This window comes from Apodemus sylvaticus, chromosome 8 (assembly GCF_947179515.1).
Source record: "Apodemus sylvaticus chromosome 8, mApoSyl1.1, whole genome shotgun sequence".
Lineage (NCBI taxonomy): Eukaryota > Metazoa > Chordata > Mammalia > Rodentia > Muridae > Apodemus > Apodemus sylvaticus.
Window position 1 is genome coordinate 94,523,338 of NC_067479.1, and position 16,242 is coordinate 94,539,579.

At 51.2% G+C, this 16,242-nt stretch overlaps 1 protein-coding gene across 1 annotated transcript; it reads right to left on the reverse strand.

Annotated features, from left to right (window-relative positions):
- Window positions 1–1,690: 1,690 nt before the first annotated feature.
- On the reverse strand, window positions 1,691–15,118 carry Itih1 (inter-alpha-trypsin inhibitor heavy chain 1). The gene is made up of 22 exons (XM_052190630.1): window positions 14,993–15,118; window positions 14,747–14,767; window positions 14,310–14,476; window positions 13,779–13,883; window positions 13,278–13,440; window positions 12,668–12,781; window positions 10,339–10,464; window positions 10,137–10,253; window positions 9,350–9,518; window positions 9,083–9,208; window positions 8,053–8,234; window positions 7,624–7,809; window positions 6,475–6,614; window positions 5,770–5,924; window positions 5,672–5,686; window positions 5,267–5,287; window positions 4,817–4,894; window positions 4,616–4,729; window positions 3,514–3,715; window positions 2,590–2,762; window positions 1,967–2,078; window positions 1,691–1,820 (listed from the first exon to the last, which is right to left on the reverse strand). The coding sequence occupies exons 1-22, from the start codon at window positions 15,116–15,118 to the stop codon at window positions 1,691–1,693; spliced, it is 2,742 nt and encodes a 913-aa protein (XP_052046590.1).
- Window positions 15,119–16,242: the final 1,124 nt, after the last annotated feature.

Genomic DNA, 16,242 nt, shown 5'->3' on the forward strand with positions numbered 1-16,242 from the left:
CAGTCATTCCCATTACCCCATTCTCCCCACCCCCATTTAGAATGGGGGTGGTTACATGTGTGCCAGTGAACACTAGAAGTGTGTGACTCACTTTTTATTTTTATAGGAGTTCACAGTTAAGAGATTGCCTTGAATCTCTGAAAAGACTTTGGATTTGTAAATTGTGTCAACACAAAAAGGCTACATGGCCTTTTGAAGTTGTGCTGAACGCATTTTGCATTGACACACCCATGAGCCTATGAGGACAAAGGAGTAGAAGGGTATATCTTAAAAGTGATGTTTGGGTGCCAGACTGTCAGCGGTAAACTTGTGACAATTACTTCTGATTGTGGGTCTAGAATCATTGAAGAGACAAGCCTCTAGGAATACCTGTGAAATAATATCTAGAATAGGTTAACTTCTGGGCGTGCCTATAGGGGATTCTCTATATTATTAGGTTAATTGAATTAGGAAGTCCCGCTTTAAATTGGGTAGTACTATTTCATGAGCTGGGTTTCTCAACTGAATAAAAAGGAAAAACCAAGATAAGTCCAAGCACTCATCAGTGAGCTGTCTGACTGTGGGTGTCTCCTGCTCCTACCACCAAGCCTTCTCTGCCCTGATGGATTGTGTCTCTTCGAACTGTAAGCCAAAATAAATTTTCCTTCCTTAAAATTACTTTGTCACACAAATGAGCCCATAATACAATATCTGTGTTACTTGAAACCAGGCTTTGTCTAATCTGGGCCCTGATGAGTTTTGTTTGTCATGGGAACTGTCCAAAGACAAAAGAGGTAGAGAAACTCTTAACCAGCGTGGCCAAGGTCCCATCCACCTTCACACGAAGGGCATTGGCTTCTCCAAGGTGGAGTCATCCTCCTGTGCTGTGCGATATTTCATTGTAACATAGTCCTATGACCAGCCTAGGGAAAGGAGGGAGCCTTAACAGGGCAAATCTAGGCAGTATGAAGAGACAATGGGGTGCTGTTTGAAGACCCTGAAATCCCAGCCTTGGACAGTGGCTGTCTCTGTCCTTGGGATGTACCAGGCTGGCTATCACAAGCTGCCATCTCCACAAGGAAATGTGGCTAAGGGAAGGGTCTGAGGTGCCTGCTCCTGTGAGATTTCCTCAAGATTCCAAATCTACCTGCAAATAGTCTTCAAGTGTCTGTGTTTACCACACACCTCACAGCTGACTGGACGAGTCACACAGGACCCACATGTGACGTGCATGGTGTCAGACAGCACAGGTTGAGGACCCTGGTCTGTCATTCGTTAGCTGAGGGATTTTCAGCAAGTCATCTAACTTCTCTTAATGGGCCTGCCCAAAGGAAGCTCTGGGTTAGTTGTGCTGGTCACACATCTCTGGGTTCCTGGACCATATGAAAGGTTTATTCAGGGGATTCGGAGGCCATGGTGCCGAGCAGAGAACAGGATGCAGTCAGTGCTGCAGAATTGGTGGGTTTTCCTCCCATCTTTGTCTTCTTTGCCCATCTCTGAGTCCCATGAGGTCCTGAGCAATGCCCCTGCTACCTCTCTCCCCAAAGGCAGCCAACTCTGCACTGGACACAGCCCCTCTTTAATGAAATCACAGGATGTCTTGACAACAGGGTCCAGCGTGCTCAGGAAGGTCGGGTTAATCTGATGCTACACTCTCCTCTCCCTCTTCATATGTGGTTCCAAGCAAGGACTTCTGGGCCAGCTGGAGGACTCAGAAGATGTCAGAGACGATATAGTCGGTGTGAACGCCATCAATCAGTCCAGCTCCATTGTCGTGGACAAACCAGCACTGCACTTCTGTTCCATGCCTGGGGTTCTTGCTGTAGTCTTTTTGCAACCCTCTGGAAACAGGCAAGATAGCTGCTGTCCCTCTTTAGACCTCCCGGGAAGCTCACCTTACCCATTTGACACCAGGAGGAAGGCCTAGATTTATGATGGGGAGCAAAACGCAGTCAAGCAAAGAAGCGTTGGTCACTAGCCCACTCACCGGGTGACTGTCAGCTGCCGATTCTTCACCACCATTGTGGCGTCTGTCTTTGTAGGGTCGGAGCCTGGGTGGAGGTCAAATACTTCAAAATCCAGTGGGGAGAAGAATTGCCCTGCAAAGATGCATTGGAGGCCGGGGTTAGTGATGAATGAAGAAAGAGAGAGAGGATACAGAAGTGCTACACTAGCCGGGCGGTGGTGGCACACGCCTTTAACCCCAGCACTTGGGAGGCAGAGGCAGGCGGATTTCTGAATTCAAGGCCAGCCTGGTCTACAGAATAAGTTCCAGGACAGCCAGGGCTACACAGAGAAACCCCTGTCTCAAAAAACAAACAAAAACAAAAACAAGAAGTGCTACACTGATCTAGTGAGCAATGGCTGCTACTCATGTGAGGTCCATGATAACCTCTGACCTTTCTGTGAGTTGGGTGTTTCTCCCATCATCCCCCGGTTCACTTAGCTTTTGTCTCACCCTACATTGGGTCACCATCTCTAAGAGGGACAAGGCCCTCACTAAACAACCCGTCTCTGAAGCTCTGGAGATCAGCCTGTCACCGAGGACCCAGGAGCACACACTGGCCTCAGAACACCAACACACAGTTCTTCCTGGCTGGCCAGTCATACCCAGCAGCCCCTGCGTCCGGGCTGACATCCGGAAGCTGTCCAGCACATAGAAACCCAGGAAGTCCTGGTGGACCGCACTCCCCTTCCACGTTCTGTGCAGGACAATCTCAAAGGTAGCCCCATCCTCCACAGACACCACCAGGTTCCTCTTCTTGTTGATAGTCACCACTACCCTGCAGGGCCAGGCAGGCAACAGAGCAGGGTTAGCTGCCTTCATCCTCTGGGACCCAGATAGTACACCTATCCCCGGTGGCCTTCACTCTGAGAGGTCTCAGTGCCATTTGTTCCCTGCCATATGACTCTGTCCTGTATGCCTTAAAATGTACCAGGCCCGGTGCCAAGTCCTCTATGTAAACTGAATACCCTCTTTTCACTCTGACCTTGTGAAAGGGCCAAGGTTCAGAGGGATTAAGTAACGCTCTCAAAGTCATGTAGCTAATAATCAGTGGGTATCTGAGTCTGGGTCCTGGGGAGCCACTCGATTCCTGAACCTTCCACCTGGTCAGATGACCTCTCCTGTAGCTACACTGGTGCCCTGAGGACTTGAATAAATGAATGAACGAGTAAAGGAAGAGACAGATGTGACAGGGGTGAGAAAGGAGGATCAGAGGACTCGAATTCAGAGCCATTAGTAGGAGGGCTGTGGGGAAGGAATGGCCTTCATGCCTGCCCGGGACTAGCTTGCTTGGTGACGGTGGGATGGGCTTCAAGGCTCCAGTCCCAAAGCTCATGCCCAGGAACCAAATGGACAGTGGAGTAGTCCAGAGTCTGGTCATCTGCACAGGCCTTATGGACGTCCCTTGGTCACACCGCTTAGGAAATGTGGGCTCTGAAGACTCGGGCAACAGAGTTGGGATGAATGCTCTGAGCCTTGGCCCATGTCACAGTGTGATTCCTTCCTCCTGCTCAGGCCAGGCCTCGTACCCATCCTTCTGCAGCACAGCCTGATCCCTCCAGGAGAACACGGGCCCGCCAGAGCGGGGGTTCAGGGTAATGTTCTGAGGAATCACTTCCAGCTGGAAGTCTGAGGCGGGATGTGAGATCCCCAGCCTCCCGAAGTATGTGCTCTCCTGCTGCCCCGGGCTGCGGGCCTTGTTCCCGATGAGCTGCCCGTTCACTGAGAAGCCTGCAGAGGGGTGAGGAGCCATTCAGTCAAGGTGGGGCCTTTGGCATGCATCATATCCTTCCCAGGAGGTCCCCTTCATGCTGCGGGCCATGTCACCTCCAGGACTGGCCCTGCTCCCAAGACCACCTGTGGTCCCTTCCCTCCTCCCACCCCTGCCATCCATACTGTAACTACTAGACACCCTATATTTAGCTTTCTCTTCTGGCCTCTGGCCTCCCAAGGAAAGGAGTAGACATCCTTCTCACAACAGACAGACTCACAGGAGGTCTAGAAATGCATTTGCCAGACCCTGAACAGCCCTATCCTCACTGACTCCAAGTGGAGTCTTGTGCTCCAAAATTGACACTCTGAGAAACAGATCTCCTATTGCTTCCTCCCTTCCTTTCTGAGGACAGGCAAGACAGCCCTGTCCTCACTGCATCCCAGCCCCTAGTCAATGCTCAACTGACATGGAGTTGGAGGGATGGATGGATGGATGGATGGATGGATGGATGGATGGATGAGGAGGGGGCTTGGCTAGAGAGTTGCTTTCCAGCTCCGTACAACCATGATCATGGGCAGGTGCCTCAAGACCTGTGTGATGTTCAGGTCCTGATATGAGACAGAGGCTCCCTTAAAAAGCAAACTCCCAAGGATGTCAAGAGAGCAAGGCCTGAGCATTAGACTAAATATGAGGTTCATCCGGCTATGGGTCCCGTGTGCTGTATGAGTCACACACTCGTAAGGTTAGTCGAGGACATGGGATAAGAGGAAGGCAAGAGTGGACAGCATGCAAGGATAAGTGGACAGCATGCAAGGCAGAAGGCAGTGAAGGCTACCCCAGTAGTTTCTGTTTAACTAGGGCTGGTATAGGAGCACTGGCTCTGCCCCTCCTGGCAGAGGGCGCATTACCCACCACACCTGTGTCAGGGTCCTGCACTAGGTTCAGGATCACACCGGGTTCCTCATTGATGTTGAAGCACAGGCTCTCCTCTTTTGAGGGTACATAGATGATGAAGTGGGGATCGGTGTCCACTGGGAACACAATATGGAGTCCGGTCCATTGGGTGTCGGTTCGATGGGGTCGATTAGGGGAATCCTTCAGACCCTCCCACGACTTACCACCTGTCACGCGGGGCGGCAACCTTGAGTCTATGGGGTGGGCTGTAGGAGAAGGCTGGGTGGCTGACAGCACAAACGCTGTAGGTGAGAACAAATGGTCCTAAGAGGTGCGGCAGCACAGTCTCCTCGAGCTAGACCGACACCCCTATCCATGCAGCTGGTCTGATGCTAAAAACAATGGGGGCACTAGAGCAGCACACATGCTTCATGCCTCTCAGGGTATGAGTACAAAAGTTTGGTCCTATGAGGTGGCCTGGCCCCTGATGTCTTCTATAATGGGGATCCTGGGGAAGCCAGGCCTAGCCTGGGGGATTGTCTTAAGGGATCCCACTGAGACACCAAAGGGAACTAGGGTTCGTGATAACCAGGGTTTTAGTCAGAGCTATGTGCTCAGTTGGATAGCCAACAGGGTGAGTAGGAGGAAGGGGTAAAGAAGGGGCTGTCACTTACTTCTTCTGGGTCCCACCATCTCTGCAGAAGACAAGGAAAACAGTGTTACTCTGACACCCAACCCCACCTCCAGGGTATGCAGCTCACTCCACAAGAGAACCTCAGGCTGAGAGATGAACTGACTACTCTAGGCTCAGCCCTGCTGAGGTTGAGGGGCCTCTCAAACGTCCTCGACTTCCTCAGATGCACACTGGGTAGAGGGGCTTAATGAAGACCCTCGGAAGGCTGGCAAAGGCTCACAAGTCCTGAGCTTATCATGAAAGCAGACGCCCAGGACAGAGTGGGGCCAGGGAAGATGCAGGAACAATGGGCTCTGTGCTGGGAGTGGGGGGAGGGGAGCATACAACACGATTTAGCTTCTAGTCACTTGATGCCAGGTGCTAAACCAACAGGCCGAAAACTCACCTAAGGGCTGAGAATCTGAAAGGGAAAAAGGAAAGAATTAACCCCCGGGAGGACTTTGACACATGGCCCTGCTGACTGTGGGTCCCCTCTGCCTGTACCCTCCGGAGACTTGTCAATGGTAGGTTCCAGCCCGTCCTCATCTGTCAGGCCTCTGATAGTCATAGAGGTCAGTGGCGTTACGAAATGATAGTCCAGTGACATCTTCAGGATCTGGGATGACAGGTTGGCCCTCATCTCCCCTTCAGACTTCATCCTGCGTACGAGACAATGTGCGCTTGACTCCAAGGCCTCTTCACTGGTGATGGCGGCCATGCAGCCTCCTGCCTGCCTGCTCACTCTCTTCCTCACTCATCAAACATCCAAGCACTCCCAGCCATGTCCACCCGAGCAATGACTGTGCGTCAGGGATCTCACGATGGCGAGACCTATGGCAGGGCCGAGGCGCGTGCCTCAAAGACAATCAGGAAGCTTACCTGCTACTTGACCATGGTAACCCGCCTCTCTGAGCTTTGCAGTGCTGATGAAGAGACTCCCTCATAGATGACAGGGGAGGGGGGGCTAAATATATCTGGGCACAGCTCCAGAGCAAGGGGCAGCCTGCTCTGAGGAGGCTCAATGGGTCGAATGGGCTATCCTCTTCCAGAATCCCCATCCACACAGAAGACCCACACTACAGACCCTGAGGAAAGCAGAAGGGAAAACGCCCGCTCCCCTCCACCTGCACGCTCAGAACCACCATTCTCTGTCTACCAGGGACAGGGACTCAGCATAGAACCCACTCAGGGAAGCTGCAGGGACCCTACCGCTTAGCCAGGAGCTCCTGGATGGTGAGGTAGGCCCAGAGCCTCTCCACATGATTCTCTAGCATGTGGCCGCGCTCTCGGAGCAGTTTCTTCATCTCTTCCTCGTCCACTAGGCAGGTCGCCTTGAATTCTTGCTTCTCCTGGGAGTTGAAGGGGAAGCAAGGCCTAAGCCGTGGCAGTACAAGCCCCGGATGGTACCTCAGGCTCGGCAAGCATCCTCAGCTGGCCTCTGCATCTTCATTCTCAGTAGCATCACCTGTCTGTTGCCTGCTGTCATTCATGTTCATTCATTCATTCATTCATTCATTTGTGTGTTCATTCCTCAGATTCTGGCTGATCACCTCTTGCGAGTCAGGCTGAGCCTGGGCCTAAGACTCAGTTGGATAGGAGGCCCAGGCCTGTCTACATGGAGTCACTCCCTGTGGAAGAAGCCAACACCTACTCTTCACTTCTCCCAAGGGTTCATCTGGGCTTCCCTGGTCATCTTGCCATGTCACGGGCATGTGCCACGATCCCAGCTATAATAATGAAGTCTTCCCCAAGATGCCCTTTACCCCAATGTCTGCATACAGTACTCTGTGGATCATTCCACTTACCCACGGCACACACACACACACACCTACTCAAGGGCAGTGCCATCACTGTGGTTCGACAAAGCACAGCCTAGAAAGCTGAAGAGGGCCAGGCTAGATTCTAGCTAACTCTTTTCCCTCCAGGCCTGAGGCCTAAGCCCTCAACCTCACTATGGGCTGAATTTGCACCCTGGAAGGTAAGCCAGGTCTCCATATCCCTAGAACCTCGCATTCACCGTGCCAAGATGCTGGGCCTGATACACAGGGTGTTGTCAAGGAATGAGACCTAGTGGGGAGCAGAGGCTGGCTTCCCATTCCCTCATGCTTCAGAGCAGATGATGTGAGGAGTTTTGAGGGATCTTTCTGAACCAAGGGATGACAAACTAATTAATGCTACTCTGGTTCTGTTCTAGCCTGTCCAGTCCCTGGGCCTAGGTATATATATATATATATATATATATAAGACACTACTATGGGAAGACACTGCTTGGGATGGTCAGAAGTGGGGGAACAGGAGTTTGGAGTCTCTAAGAATTGTCTAGTTTCTACAACCCCCCCCCCACAGTTCACCATTTACCCCATGTGCCCTAACATCAGCCTTAAAGGTGCTCAGTTTGTGGTCAGCAATGCGGCCAGCCACCACGATCTCCGAGCCATCATAGTACTGTTTATGTCGGTGCTGGGTTAGAGCCGAGACAGCATCCTGGGGGTACTGCAGCTCCACGTCTGTCAGCAGGGGGTTGGCTACTTGATTGTAGAAACCCTACAGGGATGGAGAGGGAGTGGCCCTCAAACAGAGCACCCAGGAACCAGAAATCTAGGAACAAAGTGAAATGCGGGTATTCCACTTTAGAGGGGGAATCTAGGCTCAGAGAGGCTACGTAACTGCTTATGGTCATGCAATTGACTTCAACTCTGGATATCTATCTTCTCTAGGCTGATAGGCAAATGGCCACTAACGCCCCATCGCATATTGATGATGGTGTGTGGGAGGGGTCAAGGAGACCTGTAGCTGTTGGGTGGCATCATGGTCCTCATAAATTCTCTGGGCCCATCCGTTGTTCTCAATGGACATGACCTCCAGGAAGCTAAAGTCCAGGTCGTGGCCAAAGCCAAGGTTGTAGAGCGGGAACCTGCCCCGGATAGCGTTGCGTACATTCTTGAGGATCTGGGAACGGTCCGTCTCCCCTGTAGCCACACATCCAGGCAGTGATGGGATGCTAGATTCCAGGCATAGGAGGTCCCTAGAAGCCTTTGGAAAACACTTCCTGGGAGCCAAGGTCCCCATCCCAAATCAACTTCAGCCCCCACTGACAACTGGAGGCAGCACATAGCAACTGTGACAGCTGGAAACAGCTCACTGAAGGCCCTGCCCAACAATATGGACCCATCACAAGCAGATGTGACTCTGTGCCAAATTCTCCTATGGCTCTTTGCCATAGCCTGTAAGGCCCTGCCTGGCCACCCCATACCCCCAAATCTGCCCAATTCTGCACATGTCCTCTTTACTGGGCAGGCCCTGCCAAGATTTCTTCCTGCCCCCTTCGCTTCCTTCCAGCTCAGGGCTTACTTCTTCCAAGAGACCTTCCCAGACCTCTCTGGAGCCAGGTGCCCCTTGCCATGAGTTGCATAGCCCCACAGCACCCTGATCCTCTAGCTTCCGTGGTAAAGATTCTCTACATCAACTTGTGGGGAGAGACACAGCCCATTCTCTTAGTGTCCCTTTTCAGCCCCTTGTCCTGGGCATGATACCGTGTGGGTAAATCCTGCCCGTCCTTGGGGCCCCCAAGCATCCCAGCTTCATACAAAAGCACTTGCTGTTACTAACTCACAGGACAGGGGCGCACCACAGGGCTCCCATGGGACAGAGGTGCACTGCAGGGCTCCCACAGACTTTGTGGTCTGGACAGTTTTCAGGCCAGCCTTTGACTTTCCGCCCCGGTGGCCTCTCCAACAGATGAAGTTCTAGTACCAGGTTGGTCATTTCTAGAAGTGGGGAGATCACTGCCTCACGGGGCAGCCCCTGAGGGACTCACCTTCAGTGGGCTCTCCATCTGTCAACATGATAAGAATTGAGGCTGGGCTGCTGAGTTCTGGGTGGCTTCCTTGAGCTTTGTTTAAGGTCTCGATCCCGCGGAGCAAGCCTCCATTCAGGTTTGTGGCTATAAAGGAGAAAAGATTATATAATATAATATAATATAATATAATATAATATAATATAATACAATACAATATAATATTGGACCAGTGTACAGCCAAGGAAACAGAGTGATGCCAGGCTATTCCAAGACCCCCTTCCTTACCTCCAGCCAAAGAAAAGCGCCTCACAAAGTCTTGAGCTGCCTGCAGATTGGCATGAGATGCGGGCACCAGTGAGCCCTTCCATGACTGCACTTGAGACCCAAAGAGGACCAGGTCAAAGTTGTCCACTGGCTTCATGTCCCCCAGGATCTTAAGGAGTGCCTCCTTTGTCTGCAAGGACAGGAAGTCAGAGGAGGGACATAGCCTCTAGATGGCTGAAGGCTAGCTCTCTCCAGGAACCCAGGTAGCCACCGGAGAAATGCACATAGGATAAGCAGAGATGACAGACGGCCCCCAAGGAAATAGCATCCTAATGGGACTTGGGGTGTATGAGGGGCACATGGAAGGCAAAAGGACCAAGTATGGGGTATGTCTAGGATCATTCAAGAGTCCCCCATCTCCTACCAGAGCTGTTTTTTTAGAACCTGTCTTGTGCAGACATGGCTTTCCTGCCTATTGCATAAAGCACGGAGAGCACTAGATGCCAGCCATGGGTCATTTATCACTCCCAGCATCTTCAGGGCACGGGCTTTCTCTACTGAACACTTCTCCATGGGAAACTCCATGACCCGCGGGCACCATCATCCTCTGAATCAAAACTGAGAAGAGCTGTGCTCGCCTGTACTTGCACAGCAAGGAAATTGGCTGATTCCCAAGTAGGGATTTCCGGTTACATCCCCTTCTCTGTCAGCACAGAGCGCCTCGAGATGCTCTGCAGCCAAACCTTCATGACGTGGAGGTGAGCCCGAGAAGCTCCGGCTGGGCGAGCTGCTCGAAGCCGCCATTTACCTGCTTCACTTTCTGACCTTCCATGGAGCCACTGATGTCAATCACAAAAACCAGGTTCTTGCTCATGTTGGTCAGGTTTTTGGGAGCAAAGAAATGTGTAAAGTAATTGTTGGCCACCTAGAACAGAAAAGAGTCAGAGAGGCCTTTCTCCGGTTAGACTTCCCCTGCCCTCCAGGACTTTTACCATGAGACTTAGGCTTACCAGGAGGTCACAGAGCTTGTCTCGGTTGACATCGTAGGTCACCTTGAAGTCTCCATTCAGCAAGGATGTAGAACAGGTGGGGCAGGACTGCTGCTGGCTCACAGTGGGACGGAAGAGCACATGACCCTGAAAGCCAAGAAGGTGTATGACAAATGGGATGTCTGCTAGACAGCTTAAGGTTTGTGTCTACATATATGCATGGTGTGTGTGTATGTGTGTGTTGTGTGTGTACTTGAATGTGTTTGCCTATGGGTATTGGAGTAAGCCCAGTGGGCCATTCTTCTAGGTTTGAGTGTGTACACTTGTCTGTGCAAGAGAAAAGACAATGTTTTTTTTTTGCTCCTGAATAGTTGGGATTTCTGTAATAACAGTTAGAATATAAAAATAACATTAAATAATAGCTGTATGATAGTGTAAAAGATATCAATCATTTCAAACTGTGAGGTAAAGGCTATAAGGCATCATGATAGCAATGCCCATGATCCCATGATCCTAGCACTCAAGTGGCTAGGACAAGAGGATCTCTAGTTCAAGGCCAGCCTGGGCCACGCAGTGATATATCAGATATGGTCTTTAAAAACCAAAAAAGTAAAACGACAACATCGTGCATGGAAAAAAAGAAAAGAACAACAACAATAACAACAAAAACCCTCAGTCATTTGGTTGGCAAGAAGCAGAGAGGAGAGGGAAGGCCCAGGAAAACGATGCTATCTAGTTTGAGTAAAGTCGGCATTCACAGAACCTGTGGTGGTTCACCATGTTCTCTGTTTCTGTACTTTCTACGTTTTCTTTAAAGGATCTGAAAGGTTAATTAGCTTGTTACAATAAGATAAGTTCTTTTAAAATAGAAGGCTTGACAATGACTGTTAGACAAAGGACCCATCCCCCATCCTCTTAACAATAAGCTTGCTAATATTTCAAGGTGTCTGGCTTTGTTTAAAGGCTCTTCCGGATTGAGAGAGTGGCAGGGGAAGCGCCTGCTGAAAGGCTGGATGTCTGTCTGAGCCTCAGAACCCACTGACAGTGGGAGACAAGGGACCCGCAGAGCTTCCTCCTCCCTCCAAATACATATGTGTGGCATGCTTGCACACACATAAAACTAATTATTAATAATAATTTTAATGAAAATTAAAGGTATCCTGATGAATTGTTAGAGACACCCTTTTCAGTGACTTATGGAGTCCCTGTGCTAAGGATCTGAGAGCTGAAAGGTGCCTCTTGGCCTGGGTTAAGGACCAGTTGGGAAGCAGGGCATTTCCAAGGCTCCATCATGGGTCAAAAACAGGACTTCTGGGGATGCTGGGTGGCCAGTGACAAGTCCTCGGATAGGTCATAGACCTTTACAAAGTTGTCAAAACAAAACAAAAAGCCAAGGGTTGGTTTATGTATCCGAGTGATGTAGGCACACTCCACAGGCAGGGTGTAGGCAAAGAGGAAAGCGGTACAAGTTGCCAAGACATAGTCAGTGCACTGAGACCAGCTCCTTCCTGCCTCCGATGAGGCTCTGCCGAAGTGCTCTCAGAAGCAGGCAACTAAAACACTTGTGAGATTCCCACTGCATACATCCAGCCATTATACTCTGAATATGGGACATCTTACTGGAAGACTCAAGCAGTGTTCTGAGGTCTGGCTTCGGGAGAGACCTGAGGATGAGGTGCTGCCTCCGTCAGTGGACTGACTAATCCACTGACAAATCCAGAACGTGAATAGAATACCCAGAGTGGTGGATCACACCTGTAATCCCAGCACATGGGGAGAGGGGCGAGCCAGGAGGATTATGTGTTTAAAAGCAGACCCTGCCTCAATAGAACATAACAAAATTTAAAAAACTGAATAGACTAGTGGACTGTGGTAGAATAGAGAACAGTGAAGCTAGGTTGGAGGAAGTTGGTTGGTCACTCTCCCTCTCCCTCTCCCTCTTCCTCTCCCTCTCTTTCCCCCTCTCCCTCCCTCAGCTCTCTCTCTCTCTCTCTCTCTCTCTCTCTTTCTCTCTCTCTGTCTGATTCCTGGCTGCATAATCTAAACAACCTCTATTCCTCCATGCATTTCTGCCATGATGATCCCCCACCATGTTCCAGAAAGAGTAGGACAAGCTGACCATGGATCGAGACCCCAGAAACCATGAGCCAAGATAAATCCCTCTGCCTCGAAACTGTTTCTCTCCGGCATTTGCCAGGACTGATGGAAAGTCTGACTAATAACTCATCAGGACAGCCTAGCTACACTGCCTGGTCCTGTGCCCAGCCTGGATAGTTTTTATAAAGGCTGAGCTGAGCTGAGCTGAGACGTTCTCTAAGGGTCCATCCCCACCCCGTTGGTCTTCACATACCTTTTTCCCTGAGAAAGACTTCTTGATGGTTTGAGCAGCCAGTTCCTCGCTGAGGAAGGAGGCCTGGGCGTCTAGCTTGCTGATCCCCTGGGGCTCAAAGATGTCCACATCGATCTGCACCATGGAAGCCAGATCTGTGCTAAGGCCCATTGGGTTAGCACCAAATTTCAGCCCAGGGCCCTGTGGACCTGCCTTCCCACTGTGTTCAGTCTCCACCCGGCCCGTAGCAAGGCCTGGCTCATCACAGTCAGTCCAGAAATGTTAACTGGAAGATGCACATGCCTGAACCCTCAACTTGGCCCCTCCTGCTGACTGACACATAATTGCCAGTATTTTTTGTAATCTGGTAGCAGTCCTGGGGAATGCAGGAGTGTATTTAGCAGATACAGAAATTGGGGGCTCATGGATGACAAAAAAGCTGGGAGATTCAAGGACTGTCCTGCCCTGCAAGAGCCCACAGGAACCCACCCTGAGGATTCAATCTTGTCCCTTGTATTTTCAGACCTGGGCTGAGGGAGAGGGCTGAACCATTGCTGGAAGCTTCGGTGGGGGTGGGGTTGGTGGTGGGAGAAAGAGAGAGAGGAGTCCCACCTGGGGACTTGCAAAGTACCTCAAAATGCTGTACCAGCTGCTGGGGTCTGACTTTGATGACGATGTCATACTGCATCAGTCTCCTCTTCAGTACCTCCTCATAGGTGAGCTGGAACGTGGCCTTGCTCTGGGCCCCAACAGTGATGTGGATGGTGAACTGCTCCATATTTCTGCCTGAGGCTCTGGACATGTCACCAGAGGCAACAATAGGCAAAGGGTGACATGTACGGTTTTGACACCTAAAGCATGTCCCTCAGAACCAGTCTCTCTTATTATCACACCATTCCCCAAGATTACCTCAAGTGGATAGTCAAGGCTGGAGCTCAAGGATGACACCCAAGACTGAAGAAGGCTGCGTGTACCCCACCCTAGCCCCAGATGCCAGCTTAGACAGGTTTATTCAATCGTCCGTCCTCCTAGAGATACTCCTTACCCAACAGCTCCTCGCAGTCCCCCGCTCCATCCTGGGTAGGCAGAAGGGAGAGCCCTGGAGGCTTGGCCACCAAGGCCTGGAACTTACCTGACAAGGCCGGCATTCTCCCCTAAAATGGCTGCCTTCCGGTACTGCTTCCAGGCAGTCACTTTGTCCTTTATGTCCCCAATGAATGCATTCCCATCTGCTGTTCTGCACGAAAGGAAAAAGTCCCCTGTGGTGGCGCCCTGACTTCACTGCCCAGGTTGTCCTCTGGATGGAATACGCTGAGCCTAAGACCCTGTCCACACGACTCCTGGAAAAGGGAGTCTCTGCTGTCTGCTGCCTTTACTGTCCGCTGTTCAGAGGGCCCATGGGAAGTCCGGAGGTAGCCATGGTTACAGAGGCCACATCGCTCTCCAGCTTGGCTCCCCGAGCCAAAAGCTTTGGAAACAGTCAGAGGCTGTGATTTTCTGTGTAAGGAAGGAGGCGAGAGCTCTGATGGGCTTCTTTCCTTCTGCCCCTCTACGCTGGTGCTGGCCCTGACCCATGTGAGATCCGGCTACTCTGGCCTCAGGCCGGATGGGTGAATCAAAGTAGTGTACAGGAGTTGGACAGGTCACGCACGCACGCACGCACATGGCAAAGTCACTGATGAAGGCTGTCTTAGGGATTTCCACATCGAAAGCCACTTCCCTGGCTTTATTGGCATTGTTGACCACTTGGCTGATGATGACGTAGTGGGCAAAGCGAGAGGTGACTTTGCAATTGACTTTCAAGCTCCTGATGGACACACCGTTGACTGTCTGAAGTAAACAGTAATAATAATAATAATAATAATAATAATAATAATAATAATAATAGGGGATTCTTCCCACTCTAGAGCAAGGGCCCAGATTCCCGAAGAGTATGCCAGACCTCCCAAGAAGACCGTCTTTCTTTGCTGGAGACATGAGGTCACATTTCAAGTGAGGGGAGCCCCCTGCCTATTGCACTGACGGAGGTATACGGGGTGGGGAAAGCAAACCTGCAGTAAGGGCCCCATCTTGGACCCCTTTGCCAAGACTTTAACTTACTGTGTCCACAGCCTGTCGCTTCTGCAAAACAAAACCACCTCTAAGTGTGAGTGAGCACGCTCAGGGGTCCTGATCCGTGGATTAAGGGGTGGGAATGGGGTCTGTGTTCTCCACTCCTCCACCTCCCTCCTGCTGCCGGGAGGCTCCCTCTTCAGGCAGAAATGAGGGAGGTGGGGAGGCTCACGTCCCTGATGCAGCTGCAGGGCCCCCGTGCAGGCACAGCTGCTGAAGGGTGTGGTCACATACCTCGCTGCCCCTAGGTCTGCCTGTTGCCAAGCCCAGGGCAGGCCTGGCCTGCAGAGTGAGGAGAGACAGCAAACACAGGAGGCACAGCAGGCACAGCGGCCCCCGAAGCCCCGCGGCACCGTCCATGGTCTCTGGGCGCTCGCTTCCCCAGCACCTTCCTCAGACCATTAGTTAATCCTGTGCTGGACAAACACAGTTTAAACATTAGACACAGCGGAAGCAAATAGCAGGATTTAGGGAATCAAAACTTGGCAGTTAGCTAGGACTGTAGCTCATTGGTAGATGGTTTGTCTGCCATCATTAGTAGGCGGCATGCACAAAGCTTTGGATTTAATTCCCAAGGGGAATGCAGGTCCTGGGTGATGGCTCAGCAGATAAAGGAATTTACCACAAAGCCTGACCACCTGAGTTTGAACCCTAGAACCCACATGGATGAAGAAAAGAACTAACTCCCTCAAGTTGTCCTCAGACCTCCACCTGTGGGTTGTGGCATGCATGTACTTACACACACACACACACACACAGAGAGAGAGAGAGAGAAAGAGAGAGAGAGAGAGAGAGAGGGGGACAGAGAGACAGACAGACAGACAGACAGACAGAAACAGAGAGATAGACAGACACACAGAAAGAGATAGATGGAGAGACAGAGACACATGAGAGAGAAAGCAACAAAAAACCGCTCATGGCAGCTGGACTTGGTGGTGCACAGCTGTAATCCTAGCACTAGGGAGGTGGGGTCAGGAGGATGAGGGGATCAGGGCAAGCCTAAGCCTCACAGGGAAGCCAGTCAGGCCGGGGCGAGGGAAGGCGCTGAGCTGGGTCAGCAGCTGAGAGTGTTTGCTGCCTTTCCAGGGGGCTCGAGTCTCATTTCCAGCCCCTGTGTGGGTGGCTTGTGAACCCCTGTATCTCTAGCTACAGGGGATCGCCACGCCTTTCTGGTTCCTGTGGGTACTGCCTAGCCTCACCCCTCGAATGAAAATAAATAACGTTTAAGAACGTGGCCATGCATGCTTTCTTCTTGTGAACCGGCAGCTCAGGGTTGTGGAAGTTCCTGCCAGACTCCAGCCTGCCCTTGTGAATGTATCTGCACTCTGTCAGGAAGGCTCGGAAGTCCTCGAGTGCTTCATCTCCTGGTTCTAGTTCCAGGCAGCCCCAGTCTCACACAGCTGACATTTGGCAAGAGGTCAGAGGTGATATGATAGGATTTCTAAGCTTAGTGAAGCTTTTCCTCCAGAATTCTTCAACAAACT

What these genes read in the sequence shown, in the direction of transcription:
- Itih1 (XM_052190630.1), bottom strand. Translation starts at nt 15,118, where the DNA reads ATGGACGGTGCCGCGGGGCTTCGGGGGCCGCTGTGCCTGCTGTGCCTC. An exon ending in GAGAATGCCGGCCTTGTCAG is followed by an intron (nt 13,441 to 13,778) that starts GTAAGTTCCAGG and finishes TGACATGTCCAG; the next exon opens with AGCCTCAGGCAGAAATATGG. An exon ending in CGGCAGCTGACAGTCACCCG is followed by an intron (nt 1,821 to 1,966) that starts GTGAGTGGGCTA and finishes GCCTGTTTCCAG; the next exon opens with AGGGTTGCAAAAAGACTACA.